This window comes from Erinaceus europaeus, chromosome 15, assembly GCF_950295315.1.
Source record: "Erinaceus europaeus chromosome 15, mEriEur2.1, whole genome shotgun sequence".
Taxonomy (NCBI): Eukaryota; Metazoa; Chordata; class Mammalia; order Eulipotyphla; family Erinaceidae; genus Erinaceus; species Erinaceus europaeus.
In genome coordinates this window covers 27762346-27780086 of record NC_080176.1, presented here as the reverse complement: position 1 = coordinate 27780086, position 17741 = coordinate 27762346, and the positions used below count along the sequence as shown (strand labels likewise).

The 17741-nt window shown below is 51.7% G+C and overlaps 1 protein-coding gene across 1 annotated transcript; it reads left to right on the top strand.

Annotated features, from left to right (window-relative positions):
* The first annotated feature begins 10986 nt into the window (after positions 1-10986).
* On the top strand, positions 10987-17010 carry RHBDD2 (rhomboid domain containing 2). Its single transcript, XM_007517951.3, has 4 exons — positions 10987-11238; positions 13729-14136; positions 15027-15177; positions 16291-17010. The coding sequence occupies exons 1-4, from the start codon at positions 11061-11063 to the stop codon at positions 16646-16648; spliced, it is 1095 nt and encodes a 364-aa protein (XP_007518013.1). The 5' UTR covers positions 10987-11060; the 3' UTR covers positions 16649-17010.
* Positions 17011-17741: the final 731 nt, after the last annotated feature.

Here is a 17741-nt window from a genome sequence, read left to right as displayed (position 1 = left end):
AGTAGTTATGACCACCAACTCCATGCCAGTTGCTGTCCTTACCTTAAATTTGGCTGATGAATACCGACTTTACCAGAAACCCAACACCTACACACTCTTTAGCTCCTTAGATCCCGAACGAGTATGGTACTCAGTCCTGGACCTAGAAGATGCCTCCCTTTAGCACCAACAGCCCAGCCAATATTGCTTTTGAGTGGCAAGACCCTGAAGCAGGATTCAACAAACAGCTGACTTGGACCCAGCTACCACAGGGACTCAAAAACTCTCCCACCATCTTTGATGAGGCGCTGCACCAGGACCTGAGTATCGGCAGGCACACCCCGAGATCTCCCTCTTACAGTACATTGATGATCTCCTGGTGGCGGCCAGAACAATGGAAGAGTGCCCTAACAGCACTGAAGATCTCCTTCGAGTCTTGGGAGATCTAGAATACCGAGCCTCTGCAAAGAAGGCTCAGCTGTGCCAGGAGAAAGTGACCTACCTGTGGTACGTCCTCAGTGATGGGCAAAGATGGTTGTCTGAACCAAGAAAAGAGACTATACATAAGATACCTACTCCCACGACCTGATGGGTGGTAAGAGAATTCTTCGGGTCGGGGAGATTTTGCCGGCTGTGGATCCCATTTTGCTGAAATAGCAAAACCCTCTTATGAGGTGACCCGAGAAGGGCAGCCTCTTAAATGGACTGAGGCTCACGAGAGCGCCTTCAAACAACTAAAGCATGCCTTGTTGTCGGCTCCGGCCTTGGGACTGCCTGATGTGACCCTTTCACCTTTTCACAGATGAAAAACAAGGGATAGCAAAAGGGGTCCTAACACAAATAGTAGGACCCTGGATGCGGCTGGTAGCTTATTTCTCAAAAAAGCTAGACTCAGTGGCTGCCGGATGGCCACCGTGCCTCGGCATCATAGCTGCTACAGCTATGTTGACAAAGGATGCTCAGAAGTTGACTCTTGGTCAGAAATTGACCATGACTACTTCTCATGCTGTAGATAGAATCCTCTGACAACCTCCTGACAGGTGGATCAGCAATGCCAGGTTAAGTGATTATCAAAGCTTGCTGCTAAACCTACCTGTCATTCAGTTCTCATCCAGAGCATCCTTGAACCCAGCTACCTTGCTCCCTGACCCTGAACTAGACGCTCCCTTACATGACTGCTCTGAGAGTCTGAGCTGCACATCTAGCCTCCAAGAAGACCTGAAAGACCAGCCTTTAAAAGAAACAGAAGTGAACTGGTGTACTGACGGGAGCAGCTTCATCAGAGATGGGGTAATGCTGGGGCCACGGTAACTACTGAACATGAGACTGTGTGGGCAGCCATCCTGCCTGCATGGACTTCAGCCCAAGAAGCTGAATTAATTGCCCTCACAAAAGCCCTTAACCTAGGAAAAGGGAAAAGACTTAACACTGATAGCCGCTATGCCTTTGCCACAGCCCACATCCACGGGGCTATATATATAGACAGGACTGCTCACAGCTGAAGGTAAAGGTATCAAAAACCAACAGGAAATATTAGACCTGTTAGAGGCTATCTGGATGCCAGATGAGGTGGCCATAATACACTGCCCTGGACACCAAAAGGGAGAAAGTCCTGTGGTATGGAGCAACCACCTAGCAGATACCACAGCCAGACAAGTCACATTAAAAAGAACTGACAAATTAGCTCTTTGTTTGCTGAACCCTGGAGAGCCCACCCTGCCTGATAAGCCGGAATATACACCAGATTATGAGCTCCAGATAAAAAAAGTTACCTCTTGCTGACAAGCACGGTGACTGGTGGGTGACAGCTGATGGTAAACTCATCTTACCCCAGAACTTCCAGGGTGCATGAGAAAGGAACCAGACCAGGCGCCTACTGGGAGATAAACTTCACTGAGATAAAACTGAGAAAATACTGGTATAAATATATGTTAGTGTTTGTAGATACTTTTTCAGGATGGACTGAAGCATTCCCAAGAGATGGCCCAGACACTGGCGAAGAAACTACTTGAAGAGACTTTTCCCAGGTTTGGTGTGCCCCTTTAATTAAGCTCAGATAATGGTCTAGCCTTTGCTTCCCAGGTAACCCAGAACTTGGTAGGTGTTCTTGAGGCAAAATGGAAATTACATTGCACCTATAGGCCCCAAAGCTCAGGACAGGTAGAAAGGATGAATAGAACCCTAAAAGAGACCTTAACAAAATTAACTATGGAGACTGGCATAGACTGGGTAACTCTCCTTCCCTTTGCCCTTTATAGGGTAAGGAATACCCCCTATACTGCAAAGCTGACCCCATTCGAGATCATGTTCAGTCGTCACCATCCCATAATCCCAGCCTTGAGATCAGACTTTCTCGCTGATATTAATGATCAGGACCTGCTTGCCTCTTTACAGACAATAGCTCAAGTCCAAAAGCATGTGTGGCCAAGGCTGAGAACAATATATGAAGCTGCACCTCCTCCAGACCCTCATCTCCTTCCAGCCCGGAGACTCAGTCTTGGTGAGACACCACCAAAAAGAGACACTCGAGCCCTGGTGGAAAGGACCGTATCATCTTAGCCACCCCCACGGCACTGAAGGTGGACGGTATCGGCTCGTGGATCCACCACTCCCACGTCCGTGCAGCAGAGACGGAAGAGTTCAAGACCAGATGGCAACTTAAACACCCACTGTCCTCAAACACCCACTCAAACTCTGTTGCTCCGTTCGTGACTCTTCCTCTCCTAATGACTAATCTTCATTCTTGCTCCTCACACCCCAATGAACCTCACCTGGATACGGGGACAGTGGTCAGAAACAGAGATTGGCCCAAGATTGGGCCCTAGAAGTTACAAAAGACAAGGGGGAATGTGGAGGTTAGAGACCAATTGTTACTTGTTAGAGACTGTTACACTGAAACCAACGGTTCCAACGGTGCCTTGTTAAAACGGTTCCTTGTTACAACCTTTAAACTGTAATCAACTGCTCTTGCTCCCCATACTATAAAAAGCGGAGAGCAAGAATGTTGCGAGGCCGGGCCCAGACTCTTCTCTTGTGTGGAAGGGTGTTGGCAGCCCAAGTTTAAGCTTGCTAATAAAGACTCTTGCTATTGCAAGTGATTCTGGTCTTCCTTGTGTGAGATCAGAACTCGAACTTCTGGGCACAGCAGGCAGCACATGTACCAGAGTGATGTCTGGTTCTTTCTTTCCTATCATTTCTCATGAATAAACAACTAAATTCTTTTTTTAAATGTGTTTATTAATTTTAAAAATATATTTTATTTATTTTTTATGAGATAGAAACAAATTTGGAGGAGAGGGGAAAGTAACAGAGACACCTGCAGCCCTGCTTCACCACTCGTGAAGCTTTCCCCCTGTAGCTGGGGACCAGGGGCTCGAACCTGGGTCCTTGAGCACTGTACTGTGTGTGCTCTGTCAGGTGCACCACCGCCCAGCCCATAAGATGTATTTATTTCTTTACTAATAAGAAAGAGGGAGAGAAGTAGAGCATCTCTCTGGGATTGAACTTGGGACCTCATGCCTGAGTCTCCAATGCTCTGGCCACTGTGCCACCTCCCTGACCACCAGGTATTCTTTTTCTTTCTTTCTTTCTTTCTCTCTCTCTTTCTTTCCTTTTAAAGGTTTTATCTATTTTTTTAATGAGAAAGATAGGAGGAAAGAGAGAAAAAGAACCAGACATCACTCTGGTACATGTGCTGCCAGGGACTGAACTCAGCATGCCTGAGAATCCAGTGCTTTACCCATTGTCTGTCTCCTGGACCACTGCCAGGTATTCTTTGAAAAATAATAATTAGGGGGTTGGGCGGTAGTGCAGCTGGTTAAGCACACATGACACAAAGAGCAAGGACAACCGGCGTAAGGATCCCTATTTGAGTCCCCCGGCTTCCCACCTGCAGAGGAGTCACTTCACAGGCGGTGAAGCAGGTCTGCAGGTGTCTATCTTTCTCTCCCCCTCTCTGTCTTCCCCTCCTCTCTTGATTTCTCTCTGTCCTATCCAACAACAATGACATTAATAACAAAAATAATAACCATAACAATGATAAAACAACAAGGGAAACAAAAAGGGGGGGGAACAGCCTCCAGGAGCAGTGGATTCGTGGTGCAGGCACTGAGCCCCAGCAATGACCCTGGAGGCAAAATAATTATTATAAAAATTCCTTATTTTGTGTGAGAGAAGGGAAGGCAAGAGCTCGGCTCTGGCTTATGGCACCACCAGGGATCAAACCTGGGACCTCAGGCCTCCAAGTCCTGTGCTCTAATGCTAAGCTATCTCTCTGGCCCAAATTGTTATTCTGATTTAAAAGCTGATGCGTTTCTCCTGCCCTTTCTCCCCACCACCACCACCCAGTCACACACTTGGGGTAATTAGTAATGGTGATATTGACGGGGGACAGCTGTTCTCCAGCTTTCTGGTAGACCCACCATTCTCTCCAGCTGAGAGACTAAGCTTCCTCCCCTCCTCTCGCCTCCCCTTACCTCCCCTCCCATCCCTTCCCCTTCCTCTCCTCTCTCTTCTCTCTCTGAAGCTTTAAAGAGCAAATCCAGCCACCATCCATGGTGCTCCTGTGTGGCACTGGGGCTAGAACCCAGGACCTCATGCACAGCAGGGTGTGTGCTCAACAGAGAGCTATTTCTCTGTCCCCAGGGTTGAACTTGCAGGGTGAGGTCACTAATCCTGCCCACCCCCTCCATGTATGCCCCTGGACTTGAGCTTGGCCTCAGAGGAGACAGCACAGCCATTCCCAGCCCCCCCCCACCCCCTGCAGCTTCATAGAGTCCCTGGACCTCAACAAAGATAACCCCCCAGATCTGTGGGCCATGACCCAGACAAAGGTTACTTGTGAGTCACGTCCCAGACTTGTAGGTCTGTGTACACTGAGACACACACACACTCGGAAACTGTGAGAAGAAGGCAGAGGAAGTGGGTCAAAGTGTAGACGGGGAGCTGTGGGCAGAGGCCACCAGAGCTTCCCTTGTTGCCATAACACCTCCCATGTGACGCAGGGGTTCAATCCTGTATCTTGCACAGTACGAGGCACATTCCCTACTTGGGGTGGGAGCAGGGACAGCTTGACTGAGGCCCCCTCTCTCCAGGGTCTGGGAGGGGGGCTACAAATGTCTGGGCTTATAACCATCTTTTTTGTTTTTAACCAGAACACTGCTTAGCTCTGGCTGATGTTGGGGATTGAACCCGGGACCTTGGAGCCTCAGGCAGGAAAGTCTGTTGTGTAACCTCTGTGCTACCTCCCCTGGATATTATCACTTTTGGAGGCCCTGAGGACTTGAAGATGTGTGATCCCACCACCACTGGGCTGAATTTTTCACTATTTTTATTTTAGAGGGAGAGGGTGGGGGGATAAAGAGAGAGGAAGATTGTCTCGAAAATAAAATATGAGCTACCCACACCAATGGACATCTAATCTTTGACAAAGGGGCCCAGACTATTACATGGGGAAAGCAGATGGTGTTGGAAACAGTGGGTTGAAACATGCAGAAGAATGAAACTGAACCACTGTATTTCACCAAATACAAAAGTAAATTCAAAGTGGATCAAGGACTTGGATGTTAGACCAGAAACTATCAGATACTTAGAGGAAAATATTGGCAGAACTCTTTTCTGCATACATTTTAAAGACATCTTCAATGAAACTAATCCAATTACAAAGAAAACTAAGACAAGTATAAACCTATGGGACTACATCAAATCAAAAAGCTTCTTCACAGCAAAAGAAACCACTACCCAAACCAAGAGACCCCTCACAGAATGGGAGATCTTTACATGCCATACATCAGACAAGAGTTTAATAAACAACATATGTAAAGAGCTTGCCAAACTCAACAACAAGACAACAAATAACCCCATCCAAAAATGGGGGGACATGGACAGAATATTCACCACAGAAGAGATCCAAAAGGCTGAGAAACACATGAAAAAACCACTTCACTCCTGTGAGAATGTCATACATCAGAAAAGGTAACAGCAGCAAATGCTGGAGAGGGTGTGGGGTCAAAGGAACCCTCCTACACTGCTGGTGAGAATGTAAATTGGTCCAACCTCTGTGGAGAACAGCCTGGAGAACTCTCAGAAGGCTAGAAATGGACCTACCCTATGATCCTGCAAGTCCTCTCCTGGGGATATATCCTAAGGAACCCAACACATCCATTCAAAAATATCTGTGTAAGAAGAGATCCAAAAGGCCGAGAAACACATGAAAAAATGCTCCAAGTCTCTGATTGTCAGAGAAATGCAAATCAAGACAACAATGAGATATCACTTCACTCCTGTGAGAATGTCACACATCAGAAAAGGTAACAGCAGCAAATGCTGGAGAGGGTGTGGGGTCAAAGGAACCCTCCTGCACTGCTGGTGGGAATGCCAATTGGTCCAACCTCTGTGGAGAACAGTCTGGAGAACTCTCAGAAGGCTAGAAATGGACCTACCCTATGACCCTGCAATTCCCCTCTTGGGGATATATCCTAAGGAACCCAACACATCCATCCAAAAAGATCTGTGTACACATATGTTCTTGGCAGCACAATTTGTAATAACCAAAACCTGGAAACAACCCAGGTGTCCAACAACAGATGAGTGGCTGAGCAAGTTGTGGTATATATACACAATGGAATACTACTCAGCTGTAAAAAATGGTGACTTCACCATTTTCAGCCGATCTTGGATGGACCTTGAAAAAATCATGTTGAGTGAAATAAGTCAGAAACAGAAGGATGAATATGGGATGATCTCACTCTCAGGCCGAAGTTGAAAAACAAGATTAGAAAAAAAAACACAAGTCGAACCTGAAATGGAATTGGAGTATTACACCAAAGTAAAAGACTCTGGGGTGGGTGGGTGGGTGGGGAGAATACAGGTCCATGAAAAATGATGAATGAAATAGTGGGGGTTGTATTGCTAAATGGGAATCTGGGGAATGTTATGCATGTAAAAAAAAAAAAAAAAAAGAAGTAGAAACGCAAAGCAGAAATTGACTGAGTTTGGAGTATGGCACCAAAGTAAGAAAGCAGAAGTATACTAGAGTTTGCAGTGAGTACCTCCCTAATACTTCCTCTCCACTTTTCCAAGCTTTGGGTCCATGATTGCTCAACAATTTGTTTGGCTTTGTATGTTAACTCTCTTTTCAGTCACCAGGTTCCAGGTGTCATCAGGATGCCGGCCAGACTTCCCTGGATTGAAGACACCACCAATGTGTCCTGGAGCTCAGCTTCCCCAGAGACCCATCCTACTAGGGAAAGAGAGAGGCAGACTGGGAGTATGGACCGACCAGTCAACGCCCATGTTCAGCGAGGAAGCAAGTACAGAAGCCAGACCTTCTACCTTCTGCAACCCTCAATGACCCTGGGTCCATGCTCCCAGAGGGATAGAGAATGGGAAAGCTATCGGGGGAGGGGGTGGGATATGGAGATTGGGCGGTGGGAATTGTGTGGAGTTGTACCCCTCCTACCCTATGGTTTTGTTAATTAATCCTTTCTTTAATAAAAAAAAAATTAAAAAATATATATATCTGTGTACACATATGTTCTTGGCAGCACAATTTGTAATAGCCAAAACCTGGAAGCTACCCAGATGTCCAACAACAGATGAGTGGCTGAGCAAGTTGTGGTATATATACACAATGGAATACTACTCAGCTGTAAAGAATGGTGACTTCACCGTTTTCAGCCGATCTTGGATGGACCTTGAAAAATTCATGTTAAGTGAAGGAGACAGAAGGATGAATATGGGATGATCTCACTCTCAGGCAGAAGTTGAAAAATAAGATCAGAAGAAAAAAAAAAAAAAGCACAAGTAGAACCTGAACTGGAATTGGCGTATGGCACCAAAGTAAAAAACTGTGAGGTGGGGGTGCGTGGGGGGGAGAATACAGGTCCAAGAAGGATGACAGAGAACCTAGTGGGGGTTGTATTGTTATATGGGAAACTGGGGAATGTTATGCATGTACAAACTATTGTATTTACTGTTGAATGTAAAACATTAATTCCACAGTAAAGAAATAAAAAAAAATAGGAAAGCTTCCAGTGAAGGGATGGAATATGGAACTGTGGTGGTGGGAAATGTGTGAAATTTTACCCCTCTTAGCCTATGGTTTTGTCAATATTTTCTATTTTTATTTTATAAATAAATTAGATAAAAATTTAAAAATATATATGGGCTAAGGAGACAGCATAATGTTTCTGCAAAAGACTCTCCTGCCTGAGGCTCTGAGGTCCAAGGTTCAGTCCCCAGCACCACCATCAGCTGAGCAGGGCTCTGGCATCTCTTTCTCTCTCTCTCTAAATAAGACATTTTGGGCACACCTGGTGGTGGCGCACCTGTTTGAGCACACGTTACAATTAGCAAGGACCCGGGTTGGAGCCCCCGCTCCCCATCTATAGGGTAAAAGCTTTGCAAGTGGTGAAGCAGGGCTGCAGGTGTCTCTCTGTCTCTTTCCTCTATCACCCCCTTCCCTCTCAATTTCTGGCTGTCTCTATCCAATAAATAAAGAGTAAACAAAAAATAAGTTCAATCCCCTGCAACACCATATGCCAGAGCTGAGCAGTCTCTGGTTAATAATAATAGCAATAATAATAATAATATGGATTTCAGGGCCTGGGATGTGGACATGGTGGTGGGGGAGGGGGCACTTCAGAGATGAGCATGTGAGGAGACAATCCTGGGCTCACATCCGCTGTGCCAGGCTAGCCACAAGCTCTAAATATCTTTTCGGAAAAAAATAAAATAAAACAAAAAAACACCGTGGTTGCTGAGTGGGGAACAGAACTGACAGCATCATTCATGGCTTTGATCTACAAACACCCACACTGGTGGGTGTGTGCCCCTTGAGAGCTCGCCTGTCCCCACAACTCAGAACCTGGCACAGAGAAGCAGACGCTCTGCAAGCAGGAGGAGATACCCAGCAGGGCCATAAACACAGGGGGCTCTGGGTAGTGTGTTTGAAATCTAGACGTTTCTTTTGAGACCAAAGGCCAAGTGGTCAGGACTTGGAGGGCTCTCAGGTTAGTGGTGCCCCTGTCCCTTATGATGAAAAAGGCTTTGCCTTACCCCTGTCAGCTCTCTGTCACGAGGTTTGGAGGCTGACAGAAGAAATCACTGACAAGAGCTGGAAGAGGAAGGCTGAATCAGAGAGGAAGAAGGGGGAAGGACCATGGCTTGAGGCCCTGCTTCCCAGAGGCAGAGAGTGGTGAAGCAGGTCTGCATGTGTCTTTCTGTCTCCCCTCCCCTCTCAGTTTCACTCTGTCCTGTCAATAAAAACAGAAAGAGGGGGAAAAAATGGCAGCTGTGGTGGATTTGTAATACAGGCATTGAGCCCCATCAATACTCCTGGTGGAAAGAGAGAGGATGGCACCCCTGCTCCCGACACAATTCTGGCTGCCAGATTTGTGAAGTCTCCCCTTCCTTTATCCTGCCAGGAAACCAACTGCAATCATCCTCAAATCCCTGGAAAGTGGTAACCATGCCAACCACTTCTGAAGGTGTTCACACTGGTTTTCAGAATTTTTGAACTGATGGTCTAAAAAGGTTTTAAAAGGCAGCTACTTTCACCACCAACCTAAGGCGTAACTATCTCTCCATGATTCTCAGCCTCTGCTTGCTGACTCCTAGAGATGGGGAGCTCACTACCCAGCAAGGCAGCTCAACCTGAGGCAGACAACCAAAGAGAAGCCAATGGCATCTGTCTCCCTGCCACTGTCATTGCCACCTTTCTGCCTCAGCTCTCTTCTGTCTACTTCCTCTCCCCTCCGAGAAGTCCTTCAGATAATGACAGCTGTGGCCAGGGACCTCTGAGGCTTCTCCACGTAAGTTTTTCGTTCCTCATCTGGCATGATGTTTAATGTTCTAAAGATGTATTTATCTAATGAGAAAGAGAGTGATCAGAGCACTTTCTAGGTATATGTGGTGCTGGGAATGGAACCCACTATGTGAGCTTAACCCAGTGTGTCACCTCCCAGCCCCTCCTGGTCACTTTTTGTTGGACAAGCTCCATTTTTTTCTTTGTTCCTCTCTAGCAATCTCAGGTTCTCTATCAGGGTCTCATGGGAACATAGTTATTTCTGGGACCCCAAAGAAGGGCAAAGCATGAATCTGAATGCCAGCATGAATCTGAATGCCTACCCCAGAGGGGCACAGATTCCTCAGCCACCTCCTACCCTTTTCTCTCCAATCCAGCTACCACAGGCTGCCCCAGCTATACCCCAATTCCAGGTCTGTAGCAGCAGGAGGAACTGAGTGCTAATCCTGTCTTTGCCGGTTAAATGAATTCCCAGGGAATCACTTCAGGCAGTCGCCTCACTGGCCAAAGGACATCGATAGAGATAAGAAAACCCAGGAATGGAGTGTTGGACTGAGAAGTTCGAGTCCCTCAGTTTGATCCCCAGCACTGCATGTGCCAGGTAACTCTCTCCCTCCCCCCCCTCCTCTATCTCTCGTTAATAAATAGACCTTAGGGCTGGTTGGTGGCACACCTGGTTGAACACACATGTTACAATGCTCAAAGACCGGGGTTTGAGCCCCCAGTCCCCTCCTGCAGGGGGAAAGCTTTGCGAGTGGTGAAGCAGTGTTGCAGATATCTCTCTGTCTCTCTCCCTTTCTATCATCCTCTTCTCTCTCGATCTCTGGCTGTCTCTATCAAATAAATAAAGATAATACCCAAATTTTTGAAAAAATAAATAAATAGATCTTATATTCAAATACACGGAGAAGGGAAATATGGGTGAGGGGAATGGGCTAGAGGGCTCTGTAAACCGTAAGACACAGTCATCATTTGGAATTTAGTGCTTAAACGATGACATTCCGAATGGGCCCACGCCACGAGGGGCCCCGCTGCTCCCCCTCCGCAGCCGCCGCCGTCGCCAGATGGCGCTGGTAGGACACCCGGCTTTGAGAGCTCTGGGGTGGGTTGGTACGCGAGACCGGATTGGGCCGCTCGGCTTGATGGGCGTGGCCTCTGGGAGGCGGGGCTTCCGGCGCCTCCGCGGTTGCCAGGGAAACCGCCGCAGGGAGGCGGAAGGAGCCGAAGCGCAGTCAGACTGTCGCTCGGCGGCGGTGAGCTCGCAGCGCTGGCGGCCATGGCGGCCTCGGATCCCGGCGGTCGCACCTGGCTCCTGTTACCCGAGGTGCCGTCCGCCACCTTCTTCACCGCGATGCTCTCGCTGATAGTGTCCGGGCCGCGCCTGTTCCTGCTGCCGCAGCCCGCGGCGCCCTCCGGCCTGTCGCTCAAATCCGAAGCCCTTCGCGACTGGCAAGGTGAGCTGGGTGGGGGTACCCCGGAGTCACCCCCTTCCCTTGCCACCCCCCCGGCCTCCCAGCTATTGCACCCCCGGGCTTCACCTCCAGCCACCCAGTCTCCACCCATTGCATCACCCCCCGAGCCGGGACCACTCCCGTAACTGCATCTTTGTCTCTGCAGAGCCCCCCGTCCTCGACGTCACTGCAGCCCCCTCCCTGTCACCTCCGGATCGCTCCTGCTCTGCTCCAGCACCCCACCCCCCATTCATTCTCCAGCAAACCGGTTGCATCCGCCCATCATGCAACAGGGGGATGGCATGCATGCACCTACCCATTGCCCTTCCCTGCCCCATCCACACCCCCGTGTTTGATCCAGGGACCCCACCACCACCACCACCACCGGAAGCAGTATCCTCTTTGTCCATGGCGACACCACCACCACCGTGTAAAAGGCGCCTGTCCTTTGATGGGGGAGGGATTTGGGTTTTAATTTGTGTGTTTTAATTCCCATTTCCCAGCAGGTGGAGGGAGAGTGGCCTTTGCAGACCGTTAAACATCAAAGACATCCCCCTCCTTCCCTCCTCCATTCTCCCAACAGACAAATGGAATATTCGAGTGATGCCTGCATATTTCTTTCTTCCTCCAAAGCGCCTGCACCTGCATCCATGTCATTTAGCGCTCTGAGCAGCTGGTGACGTGGCTCCCCCCCCCTCTTTCTCTCTCTCTCTCTCTCTCTCTCTCTCGCTCTCTCGCTCTCTCGCTCTCGCTCTCGGAGCCCAGTGTTCACACGAGACTGAGGCTCTCTGCAGAGGGCAGCAGTGCTGTTGAGTCATACACTGAGGACCACAGGAGTCCAGATTATTCTTTTTTAACTGCGTAGTGAGGCCTGGGGCCTTGGGATGCAGAATCTCCACCAGAATCTCTAGAATGTTCACGCCAGCTCTGGGGTCTTTCCCCTTGGGAAGCACGCAGCAAGTGTTGGCGTGGGTGTCCTTCAGATCCCAGAGATGGGCAGAGGGCCCTGAGGAGGCAACAGGTTTCAGGGCCCCATCCACACACTGGTCAGCCCTTCCCCGCAGTGCCCCCACCCCACTGAACCCAGATGCAAAAAACACCAGCCCAGGCAGCTCCCCACATTTTTTTCCCCTCTCTAGTCAACAGCCTCTGTGTGTGTGGGGGGGCTCACAAACACATAAGAGCCCTCGGAAGGCCTCTCGTGTAATACTGTCACCCACAAGGACACTGGAGACCACAGGGCCAGTGACAGCCAAGGCTTAAGGCTTGGCCAGCACAGGCGCAGAGGGGCCACACTTCCACACTGACCCCAAGGCACCTATGTCACCCACCTCTGCCATGGCTCAGGCCTTTTCACCTCAGTTTCCTATTGTGGCCTCTGGGGTCAGAAAGGCACATCAGAGATGACTGTGGGGCAGAGGGTAAACAGCATAATGGTTATGCAAAGAGACTCTCATGCCCGAGGCTCCGAAACCCCAGGTTCAACCCCCTGCACCACCATAAGACAGAGCTGGCAGTGCTCTGGTTAAAATTTTTTTTAAAAAAATGACTTGTGTGATGGGAAAAATTAAAATGGGGTTCTTTGCTGTCAAGTTGCACACAAAGCACGGCTGTCCCTGTGAGGTTGGATAAGGAGAGAAGTGCAAGGCCTTGGTTAGTCCCGACGGTCTTCTCCTCTGTTCCCTCCTGGGGCACCGGGGCTGTGCCTATGCTGCTCCACCACTCCCCAGTCCGGCAGACCCTTGTGTTTTCTTCTAATTGCAGAAAGAGAGAGGAGGAAAAACAGAAGAATAAACAACCCATCCCAGCACCATCCCACCACTCAAGGAGCTTTCCTGCCCTGTGTGTGGTGGTCCCATGTGGCGCCAGGGCTTGAACCAGGTCCTTGTGCATGGTAAAGTGTGCCTTCTGTGGGGTGAGCTATATCCCAGCCCCCAGTTTTCTGACCTTTCAAGGTACAAATGATTCCCGGTCACCTTTTTCTTCTTCTTCTTCTGTCACCCACCCGCTGTGGAGGGGAGGTCAGGATCACAGCCCAGGAGGCCCTCACGCTGTGTTCTGTGAGACCACTCAGTGCCCCCCACCCCCAAGCTGTTACAGCAAATTCACCCTCAGACAGCCAGGGGAGCGAGGATGGCGGCAGTGATGAAAGAAGAGGGGGAAAAAATCAGGGTTGGAGGGTGTTGCTTTATCATGTGAGTGACCAAACTCAAGTCCGGCCCCCAGATCATTGAAGGAAGTGCTGCGGGGTCTCTCTCTCTCTCTCTCTCTCTATCTATCTATCTATCTATCTATCTATCTCTATCTCTCTCTCAAGCACAAATACAAGATTGGAAAGCACAGTGCAAAATGCATCAAATCCATCTCCATGCCAGGAGTGTACAGGTTTTGCCCCACCCACAAGGGGGGCCAACTCTCACCTGACTTTCCCCCACCCTCTTAGACGTGCTCCCCCCTCACTAACAGGCCCCTAACCGCACCCCCTCCCCCCAGTCTACAGGCTGGTGACCTACATCTTTGTCTATGAGAACCCCGTCTCCCTGTTCTGTGGGACCCTCCTCATCTGGCGCTTCGCCGGCCACTTCGAGAGGACCGTGGGCACCGTCCGCCACTGCTTCTTCACCGTCATCTTCGCCCTCTTCACTGCCATCATCTTCCTGTCATTCGAGGCTGTGACCACCCTGTCGAGGCTGGGCCACGTGGAGGACGCCACCGGCTTCGCCCCCGTGGCCTTCGCCATGTTGGGGGTCAACTCAGTCCGTTCCCGCATGCGCAGGGCCATGGTGCTGGGCATGGTGGTGCCCACCGTGGTGGTGCCCTGGCTGCTGCTGGGTGTCTCCTGGCTCATGCCCCAGACTTCCTTCCTCAGTAATGTCTGCGGCCTGGGCGTTGGGCTGGCGTGTATCCTTCCTCGGGAATGGGGAGGGGCAGCCTGAAGCAGGGCTCAGGGCACAGAGGCAGGCCACCCGGGTTTGGGTCCAGCCTGTGCAGTTCCCTGCCCCTCCTGAGGCCTGAAGAGCCCCTTCCCCCCCCCCCCCGCCTCATCCCCTCCCCAGTCCCCTCAGCCCTGCCAGCTAGCGAGCTAACTCGATTCAGCCCCTTCCTCTTATAAACCAAGATGGCAGACAACATAGCCCTAAGTTTGACAGGTTTGCTGGGAAAATCTGAAATAGTTCTCTGAGCTGGGACTATTCCACAAAAGGTTAGGAAACTGGTTTTTGTTTCTGTAACTCTGACCTTTTTCTCAGGGGTGAAAAATCATTGGAGGTGTTTATTGACTGGGCAATTAAAAAGTTAGACGGAGGCCTGGCAAAACAGCTCACTTGTATGGTGCGAGTCCAGCCCCCACCACAAAGAAAGAATTGTTGATGCTATGGTCTCTTTCATGCTGTCTATCTCTCTAGGGGAAAAAAATCCTTATATCTGTTTTTATAATATATACTTATTTGGACAGAGGGTAAGACAGAAATAGAAGAGAGACAGAGAAAAAAAGAGAGAGACACTTGCAGCACTGTTCCACCTCTGTGAAGCTTCCCTCCTGCAGGTGGGGACCAGGGCTTGAACCTCAGTCATTATGCATGGCATAAGTGCGCCACTGGGGCCGTTCACTCACGGCTTTAAAACAATCTGCTTTCCTGTCATCTCTGTGCTGTTTGCCTGCCTACCGTGAATCCCATTCTCTTGCTTCTCACATCTTTGTGGTTTTTATCTCCTGTTGGACATTGTGAGTAATCTGTCCCAGGGGGCCCCACACCCCGCTCCTGTGGTTTGCTTTAACGCTCCCACCTCAGACGGCATCTCCTACTGCTACTCCATCGACATCCCGGAGAGCGTGGCAGTGAAGCTGGACCAGAAGTTCCCCTTCACCCTGATGCGAAGGTTTTCCATGCTTAAGTACATCTCAGGCTCCTCGGCTGAACGCCGGGCAGCCAACTCCCGGAAGTAAGTCGCAGACCCTTCAGTGCTCCAGGGGGATGTGTGTGTGTGTGGGGGATGACCCCTTCCTGGGTGGGTGTGGCTGAGTGACAGGAACAGCACCCTCCCACCCCCCCACCCCCCCCACCCCCCCCCACCCCCGGCTTAGACCCCTGCCCGGTGCTTGGTGCTGGGGAGAAGCAGCTGGCCAGGGAGGTGATTCAGGAAGTGACCCAGCAGGGACTCGGGGAGGGGTTTCCTGGGCCACATGGCAGACTCTGGTCAGAGAGCATGGTCAGGTGACCTCCCAGGTGAGCTGTCGCCTGGGCCCCCAGACCCCCATCTGGCCATCCGGATTGTTGGCTTTTGAGTGTTTCACTGGACTCAGAAGAACCAGGCAGGTCTTGGGGTGCAAACCCCCACCCTGTGAAAGAACGCCTGTAAGTCGGGTGCTGCGGGCATGCAAGGGGTACCTGGTTCAGCCCCCCACACACACACACCAGCCCTTGCCAAAGAAATGATGGCGAGCAGCAGCTTTCACTCTTACTCCCCTGGGGGCTGGGGGGGGGGCAGGAACCCATTCTCTGGGGGAGCCCCAATGAGAATGTTCCCCCAGCCTGGGGCTAGGCACCTCTCAGTCCACTTGGGCTCCAGGACCGGGCCTGCCTCAAACACAAACAGATGCAGACAGATGCAGGGCTGGGGCGGGGCTAGGGCCGGTGACCCTCCCTCCCGGTCCTTGCACAGCGGCCTGTCTAGGCCTCCGCAGCGGCACGGGAGGCACGGCTGGTCGGCAGAGACCCTGCGCTGGGCGCACACGAGCCTCGGCCAGGTGGGCAGCCCTCCCTCCAAGGGAGCCCGCGCACAGCTGTGAGGACACAGCCCGGGAGGCCTCTGCGTGTGGCCCCTCCTCGCCTGGGGGGCCTCGGGGTCTCTAACCTGGGCACAGTCCCCTCCCCCTGTCCCTCCACTCAGCTCCTGTCACCACGGGGGCTCTGAGCTGGTCCCTCCCTCCAAGTAGCCTCAGCCCCAGCCCGGGGATCCCTGCCCCCCCCACAAGGCCCCACAGAAGGCCACTTGGCACCCCCACCATGGCCCGCCCTCAGAGTGACCAGACTCTCACCTCTCCTTCTGTTCCAGGCTGACCCCCGTGCCTGGCTCCTATCCCACACAGACTGGCCACCCGCACCTGAGTACTGGGGTCCCCGTGGGCCCGCTACAGCTCGCCAGCGCCCAGAAGCTGCCCCCCTGGCCGGCCTGCGTGCCCGGTTACCTGCCCAGCCTGCCCCCTTACCAGCCCGCCGCCGGCCTGTGCTACGTGCAGAACCATTTTGGCGTCTACCCTGACTCCTCGGGCATCTACCCTGCTTCCGCGGGGGCCTCCCTAGGAGTACAGCCCCCCGCCCCCCTCAACTGCCCGGGCACCGTATACTCGGGCACCCTAGCCCCCCCAGGCGCCGTGAGCATCAAGGAGTGCTCCAGGGTCCTGATGCCCTGAGGGCAGGGGGATGAGAGTGATATATTTATTGAACACCTATGTGCCACGCTCCCCGTCAAGTCCTCGACACCTCCACCCTGGTTCAGCCCCCCTCATCCTTCGGGCTCCACCCTCAGCTCCCTGCCAGCCTCCCCAGAGGAGACCCCCCATGGCCTGGCATTATCTCCCGGCCAGTGTGTCGTGCTTGTGGTTGTTCCGTGTCTCACGCCTCATGTCTGGCCTCTGGGTGCCCCCCACCCTGACCCATGTGGTGTTTCTCTCCCGCAGTGCCCCCTCCCCACCCCGGCCCAGTGTGAATCCCAGCAGCACGCTGGGGGCCTGAGCGCCCATCACCTTTGTATAAAGACACTGCCTCTAACCTATCCCTGTGTGTGATCTCTCTGTACTTCTGGGGCCAGGGACAGGGGTGAGGTGTGTGACAGTGAGGATGCGTCAAGACCCCAGGTGGGTGAGGGAGAAGAGATGCTACCGAACTGCTCCATCACCCATGGAGCTTCCCTCAGTGCTGTGTGATGCTCACATGTGGTGCCAGGGGCTGAAACCCATGTATGGCAACACATGAGCTCTACCAAGTGAACTATCTCTCAGTCCAGTGCTGCCCCAAAGTCCTTCCAGGGCTTCAAACTGGGAGCATCATGGAACGGAGGAAGCTCCACAGATGGCAGTGTGGTGTACTGGTGTGTGTGTGTGTGCCTGTTTTTGAAAGTAAAAGAATGCAAAGTCAGCCAAGAGTGCTGGAACCCAGTGTATGTGGTACCTTGGCATCTGGCCTTGTGATGGTTCCAACTATGGTGGTGGTGGGGGGGGGGGGTCAGTTCCCTACTCTGCGGGTGGGGAGGAAGGGCACTACAGAAGCTTCCAGACTGAATCCAGTTTCTCTGCTGGCCATCAGAGGGCAGCAGAGACCCAGGCTCCGGCCTGTCCCCAATAATAGGTGGGTGGGGAAGGCAGACCCTCGCCCTGGGAGGCACAGCCATCCCATCGTCATCCCCAGCAACTAGCCAGAGCAACCACCCACCCACGCTGAGCCTAGCTCCCCACCCATCCCAAGGAGATCTCCAATGACCTGCCCGTGCCCTGTGGCCCTGGCCAG